At 44.7% G+C, this 7,169-nt stretch overlaps 1 protein-coding gene across 17 annotated transcripts; it reads left to right on the top strand.

The window, feature by feature from the left end:
- Window positions 1-1,554: 1,554 nt before the first annotated feature.
- On the top strand, window positions 1,555-6,869 carry LOC119344389. Of its 17 annotated transcripts, XR_005166639.1 has the most exons (9): window positions 1,558-2,199; window positions 2,484-2,520; window positions 2,612-2,692; window positions 2,970-3,206; window positions 4,606-4,681; window positions 5,150-5,326; window positions 5,758-5,845; window positions 5,923-6,475; window positions 6,595-6,869. XR_005166639.1 is itself a non-coding variant. In XM_037614840.1 (7 exons), the coding sequence occupies exons 1-4, from the start codon at window positions 1,955-1,957 to the stop codon at window positions 3,156-3,158; spliced, it is 552 nt and encodes a 183-aa protein (XP_037470737.1). In that variant the 5' UTR covers window positions 1,555-1,954; the 3' UTR covers window positions 3,159-3,206; window positions 4,606-4,681; window positions 5,245-5,326; window positions 6,595-6,869. The 17 variants fall into 17 exon arrangements, 3 of the variants coding, with proteins under 3 accessions (XP_037470737.1, XP_037470736.1, XP_037470735.1); XR_005166638.1 differs by having other exon boundaries at window positions 1,557-2,199; window positions 5,758-6,475; XR_005166636.1 differs by having other exon boundaries at window positions 1,557-2,199; window positions 5,663-6,475.
- The last annotated feature ends 300 nt before the right edge of the window (window positions 6,870-7,169 follow it).

Here is a 7,169-nt window from a genome sequence, read left to right as displayed (position 1 = left end):
CCCTTGTTCTCTCTCTATGTGGCACGCACCCCCTAATAAATACCATAATCCCTCACTCCATCATAGGCGCAAGCACTCCCTCCTAAGTATTATTATCTCTCACTAGCCATTAGGAACACACGTATTGTCTCCTTCCATCCATACGTCTATCTCGGTATCTCTCGGGTATCTTCTATCATGCATACACCTTGTCACTCGATCTCCCACCCATGTAGTCCCATCACGATCTCCAGGGGATCTCTATGACAAACATACACTCTCTCCTCCCCATGTCTGCATTTTCTCCGTACGTCTCTCTCAACCTCTCTCCCTTGTTTGTCAGACCCCTCTTGGCCACGTGCTAGGGGTCTTGCTCTCTCGGTTGCAAACAACCACACACTATCTCCTCACCTTGCTTTCATTATCGAAGATGCATGTGTGATATGTTTGCATAAGACACACATGTTTTTTCTCGACTTCTATCGAGTGTTGTCTATGTCTCTTTCACACACGCGGGAGTGGCTCTCTCTCTCTCTCTCTACTATCTCTCACGGGCCTCCCCTCTCACACGAACACTCTATATCGACGGATTATACGCTCACTGTGTCAGCGTATAGCTCCGTATATTGTTTAGTTGACCTCTCAACCAGTCCACATGCTGCCTTGTCAGCTCGTGTTCTGTATCTTCATGTGCTGGCCCATGTGGCAGTGGGTGAAAATAAGTAAACTAGATGCCCATCTGACACGCGGTGAAGTAAACAAAGTTGAAACCACTCAGGGTAGCACCCCGCACGTTAGTAAATTGAAGGCGCACTGAGGACACACTTCTTCCGCGTGGAGGACGCACTCGCGCATAATTCACCACTGCGCGGGGGCATGCATAGAAGGACGCACTCGCGCACACCCAGCACACAAACACACACCAGCACACGTGTACACCGGCGACTCCGCCAGTTGAGTTGAACGGCGAGGCAGCCAACAAGCGGAGGCGGCTCGAGCCAAAACCGCATCTGGCGAGCCTGGACTTCATCAGCAGCCTCCCCGATGACATGCTGCTTGTCATCATCGGTCTCCTCCCCACCAAATCTGCCGTGCGGACTGAGAGAGTCCTGGACTAAGGGGTCCTCGGGCGTCCGGCCTGTTATCCGTGGGCCGGACTGATGGGCTGTGAAGACATGAAGGCCGAAGACTGAACCCGTGTTCGGATCGGACTCTACTTGGCGTGGAAAACAAGCTTGGCGGCCGCTTATGAAGATTCCTTTTTATGTAACCGACTCTATGTAAACCCTAGATTCCCCCGGTGTCTATATAAACCGGAGGGGTTAGTCCGGAAAGGACACACATTTAAAAGAAAACAGAGCCTAGCCAACTCGCTCTCAGGAGGCTCCCTCGATTCGGTCTTCGTCAGCCGTCGGATCTGGCTTTCTGGCGTGTCTGGGCCGTCAGATCTTCACCTCAGATCAAACACGATTTTCACCTCGCAGTTGTTTTGACCGGCCAATGACGAGTGGGCTCGTCTCGCGCGCTTGTTGGCTGGGTTGGCGGTGGCCGCGTGCATGAGGTTTTGGCCAATCCGCACCTCGCACCGCGCATCCCGCAGCCAATCCATCCTCGCCTCGTCCCACTCCCGCACCAGCCACCACCCAAACCCTAGCCCCCTTTCCCCTCGATCCCCACAGCCTCTCTCGCCTCCTCCATCCCTCCTCCTTGCCTCGCCACGGCCTCCCCCGGAGCCTCGCCGCCGCTTGCTATTCCTCGCCGCCCCTGCGAGCTCGGTGGCGGGATGAATGGACAGGGGAGGTGGACGATGAGGGCTACTCCATCCACCAGATCCGCGCCGCCCCTGCCCAAATCCTCTCCGCGTGCGCCGCACCCAATCCCGTCCTCGCTCGTCTCACGCGGCCCTCTTGCGCCGCTCGTCTCCACCTCATATCTGGCATCCTCGCTGCGGCCATAGATCGAGGAGGACGGCGCGATGACGACCATGATGCATCGGACATCCCAGATCGACGACGCGATGGAAGACATGAGAGCTGGCCGAGGAAGAGGGGGCAGGGCCGCAGGTCATGAAGGGCACGGTGGCTGCGGGCGGAAGCAGCATGGGTTGAAGGAGCGGCGGATGTGGGCGGGGTCGGAGGTTGGGGGAGACTCGTCGGCTGGGCGACAGCGAGCGCCGGTGAGCGCAATGCATGAGTTTCCAGAAGCGTCCTCTCCTACAAGGTAGGCAAGGACGATGTCGTCGCCCTCGCAGGTCCTCCTCCCAACCCTTTTGCTCCCCCTCCCCTGCCTCCTCACCTTGCCTTTGAGTCGGACGCAATGTAAGACAGCCCGCAGGCAAGCTCTAGCTGGAGGCGATGAAATCTCTCTCTTGTGCCAGAATCTAACTGCCACCTCCGGAGATTCTATATGTCCAGTTTTGGTCCTTTATTTGTGCAGTGTTCTTTTGCTTGTATGTACTGTACCATGGTTGTGCTCTGACCAGATCGTTCCCATTTGTTTTGCAGGTTCTCAATCTGTTGCATCTCTGTTCTCCTCGTCAAGGTTAGCTGCTCTAATTCCTAGGTACATGCGTATTATTGTTTATGTGCGTGCTATCATGGTGCTTGGTCTGCTGATCATTTTAATGTTCCAGATCTGGGGTGTGGCTGCAGGGGAGGGGAGGCGGCCAATGACAGGGAGAAGCAGCAGGCCGTCGAGGAGTGCAAGCAGAAGGGTAAGATGTGTATTTTTTTCTTCGTATTTTTATAGATGATCTTGACTGTTTTGCAACATGTATTGCATTTCGAGGGATTATCCTTTTGCTAACACCTGATCGGCAAAATGGAGTTCTATTGGTCCTAACTGCTGTTCTAGATCCTTCAAAAAGAAAAAGGAAAGTGCTATACTAAATGAACTATCTGCTCTATTTTTTTATTTTTAGTCTTGCTTCCATCCATCTATTTATAGTACCCTGGGTAGCTACAGCAGTGATGCTCTTTCTTTCTCTGTAGGGAAGCTTCTGGACGGGATTTAGACAAGGAAACAGAGACCCGTGCGAAATCGAGCATCCTGGTAGTGCCTCGACCAAAGCGGGTCGACGGATAGCACCGGTGAGCACGGAGCATGGTGCAGCGAGTTGGATAGGCAGCAAGAGAGGTGACCACGGGTGTGGCTTGGGGAGCTCCGCACACATGAAGTGATGATGAGTGCATCCGACCCCACCATGCTGCTGGTCCTGGAGAAACAAGGTATTGGCATTTGTCATTGTACAACACTAGCGAACCGGCAAGCAATGCAGTTGTTTATTCCTTTCCCCTGTAAACTATGAACTGAATGGCTACTGTGTTGATGCATATTTGTATAACTGAAGTTCAGTTTTATTATGTCCATACCTTTGATTCGTTCTACTTTAGTGTGGTCTGAGTTATAATGATTTATTTCATGTGTATCACATATCTATTTGTACTTAGTTTGGAAATTGCAGCATCCTCTCCTAACTGTCCGAATGGGGGCTTTTTGCTAATTCTTACCAAGCACCTAAATTTCTAAAACTGAAAAGATATTAAAGAAACACAAACTGTTTCAGAATACTCCAGGATTGAATTTGGGCATTGCGCCTTAATAAGATATATCAATCAAAAGCTTAGTGAAAAATAAATATATTACCAACGCGAGGTACTGAATTAAAATGTGCATCTACATCTTATTGTACAGAACAAGCTTACTTATTTTAATTAAAGTGGTATATATATATGTCAAATCAGTATAGGCCTTTTTAACTTTGAGCTAACACAGAAAATTGTATAGAGAGAATTTACGATCGCATTTTGAAAACTCTATTGCATAGTTTGAACCTTCAATTTTCATTACTAAAAGGATCGTTGGTATTGCCAAATTGACAAGCATTTATTTTCAATTACTCTTGGTTTGACATGGACACTGTGCCATTTGGCGCCATTCGATGCCCAACTCCTATCATTTGTTGCATTTATCTATTCTAGATAAAATGATGATAAAATGAAATGAATCTTCAGTGTTGGGACTGATGATCGGCACTTGTTGTCTAAATGCAGTACATCCGCATTGCAGCGGTAAATGTTGTTAACTGTCCCTGTATATCCCTTAGTTAGATGTCTAATAAATCAAGAATTTGATACTTGTCAGTAAGTTCAGTATATCATCGTCTACTTAGACAAAATACATCATGGTCAAACAATACAAATATTTCACAAGTAGAAAAGGCATACAAATATTAATTTTCAGTAAAATGATGAAGTGTTCAGATATATCAATGCTTTCACCTCACTTGTCATGCTGTTATGAACTATATTTTTTGTGTAATTGCTATATCAGAATCGAAGTAACCCATTCGACGCTTGACTGTATCTTAGCATGCTTATTGAGTACATTCCTTATGTCATTTTTACAGATAAATTAATTTGTGTCAAGTATTGCTTTTTGCCATATGGACATGACAAGTTGTCATACATTGGCCTGTCAAATTTATCGTGTGCCAAGTTCACTTGTCATATTCTCAATTTTGTTTCTTCTGATTTTGGTGTTGGTGTGTGTATTGTTAGTGAAAATATGCTCATAGTTTTTTTTAAATATGTGTACGCCATTAACTGATGTCATTGTGTTTTCCAGGGGTATATGAACCAGAAATGATGTGATATACTTGGTTATTTGAACATGAAGGTCAGCCGCGGGGTGACGCGACATGGTGAGCTGAAATTGTTCTACTGATTCCCTGATGCTCTGTTCATTGCTTTGTTCTTATTTTATCCTTCTTTATTTGCTTTGTTCTTTCCTACAAGAAGATGCCGAGTCATGTAATATCTTCAAAGAAGAGAGAATCTGCATTTTATGAATGTTTTATTCTTTCTTCATCGTTACCTCAAGTCAGTGAATTCAGTTAAGTTGTACTGAGCAGCTTCATACGCATGGTTTCTCCATCTACACATCTTATTCAGTCACGAGGCCATTAAGATCTTTTTGACTTTTATAAAAAGGGTGATGCCAATTAGACGTTACCCTGTCCAACTTGATCTTTAACTTGCTATTACTGTTTGGATCTGCACATTCAAGGATTTTTCATTAAATCATCGGTTCACCAGTTCTTTGTTACTTGAGATATTGTGATAAACTTATGTCATTGCTTACTATACATATGTCTGGATGATGCCTGCAGGCTCATTACAAGCTTCAGCTGGATCGAATAGTGGGCCTTCTATATATATATTCAGCTGTATCATTTCTTACTATATATATCTTCCTGTCGACCAGACGAAACCATACATGGATCCTTCGCCTCCTTTCTTGCTCAGAACCCATGATACAACCTCGGCGGCTGTCCAGCGACTAACAGGTAATTTCTCTTTCAATTTGATGATGATGGATGAGAATCAGTTCTATGATTGCAGCTTATAAAAACAGATGTTGGATGTCCCTTATGTGATGTGCTTATTTACCATGATAGATGCAATTGCTTATTAGCAGGTGCTCTCTGAATCCTTCTTTAACTAATTTACTTTTGATGTTCGGACAAAGGAGACTATAACTTTTTATATTCGTTCTATCATGGATTCCCTCTCTAGCCTATGTACGTTTCAGAAATAGGTACACACCTAGGAGAAGCCTGAGACCTAATAATAGTGCTAAGCAATTACTCTGATTGTCATTCTATGCTATCATCACAACACAGGTCAATAGACAGTCAACAAATGTGTAATCAGCTTTCCCTGGGTCCTGGATCATCTACTAATAATCGAATTTTGTGGCGAGCGTCTTATAAATCAGCATACCTATTTCTCCACACTGGATAGCTTTTATTGTGACTACAAAGAATATAGTTTGAGGACGGCATGCCAATTGTTCTATGTCTTAGGTATGAAGTAATTTCTAAAATGTCTTAGGTTTCCCTGTAAATTCTGCAAATTTACGGCATGTCATTAAAACCTACAGGGTGCTCCACCGATGGTGAAAATACCTCACATGATGATGTTGGATATTCTTCTACAAACTTCTGGCCTACCAGTGGCTGAGTATCGAAGCAAAATGTGACAGTTGCATGATGTGCTTGACTGTTTATTTGCATACAGCAATATCATCTTTTGGAGATAAAACAGCCGTACGGCTGTTACATGAGACCATGTCGGAAGACCGTGCTGCTATGTAAGCAAAAGGATTCATGATACCCGCGGTAAAAACAGAGATAAGATGCTACAGTTAGAGCAGCATTGAGAAACCGAGGACACGAAATAAAGGGCAGCCCCAGTGCATGTAGCTCTCGCTTGCGCAGGGTCTGGGGAAGGGTCCGACCACTTTGGGTCTATTGTACGCAGCCTTTCCCTACATTTCTGTAAGAGGCTGTTTCCAGGACTTGAACCCGTGACCTCATGGTCACAAGGCAGCAGCTTTACCACTGCGCCAAGGCTCCCCTTTATTATAAGTACATGAGAAACCGAGGACACGAAATGAGTCTGAAAAATGCTATGGGCTGATTCGTTCTAGCTAGGTACATGCATGGCTTCTCTTATATATATGCAACGTAACAGCGCGGATAACTAGAACTGTTGTGATGTTGCTCTATTATAAGTACAAATAACTCATGGTTATCTTTTCTTTTGTTTACAGGCTATGTGTGGTAGAAGTTGTACTCACAGGAAGACTATCGTGCTTTGTATAAACCACGTTATATGATTCACTTCTGTTATGCTTATTTACATTCCAGTGTTAGGACTGAAATCCATCTATTGTAATGAATTTGGTTGTATTGGCATTACCTATTTGACTTAGGCTTGGTTCATCACATATAGACTGTTTTTCTTTAACCCGCTGCTTGTATGACCTAAAACTGTCATGTATATGAGGCAAGTTATTAGCAATGTTTCACATTTTCTTACTTGCAATACTATGCTTGCCTGTTCAGGTCTTCCAAGACCTAAATCATCAGAAATCCAGCACACACAACACTTTTTTCTTTTGAACTTTGGTTACCCTGATATAAGCTTCCGTTCATTTTGTTTATATTGAGTGGTTAAAATAGTTACCATACGTGCTTGCTCAAAACTAAACCTACTGATAAATGGAGTACTTTCAAAGCGCATATGGTGTTCTGAAAAATACACATTTTTTTCAACATGACATGGTCTTGAAATGGGACTCTCCTACCAAATTAAAATGTAGACAACAAGCCTCCATTCTTTTTT

The sequence above is a fragment of the Triticum dicoccoides genome, unplaced genomic scaffold (genome assembly GCF_002162155.2).
Source record: "Triticum dicoccoides isolate Atlit2015 ecotype Zavitan unplaced genomic scaffold, WEW_v2.0 scaffold167479, whole genome shotgun sequence".
Lineage (NCBI taxonomy): Eukaryota > Viridiplantae > Streptophyta > Magnoliopsida > Poales > Poaceae > Triticum > Triticum dicoccoides.
This window is presented reverse-complemented; position numbering and strand designations above follow the sequence as displayed.

Bases quoted from the DNA above. Each gene is read 5' to 3' on its own strand.
- LOC119344389 (XM_037614840.1), top strand. From the start codon at position 1,955: ATGACGACCATGATGCATCGGACATCCCAGATCGACGACGCGATGGAA. The intron at 2,200-2,483 runs GTAGGCAAGGAC...TTTGTTTTGCAG, and splicing joins GAAGCGTCCTCTCCTACAAG to GTTCTCAATCTGTTGCATCT. The intron at 2,693-2,969 runs GTAAGATGTGTA...CTTTCTCTGTAG, and splicing joins CGAGGAGTGCAAGCAGAAGG to GGAAGCTTCTGGACGGGATT.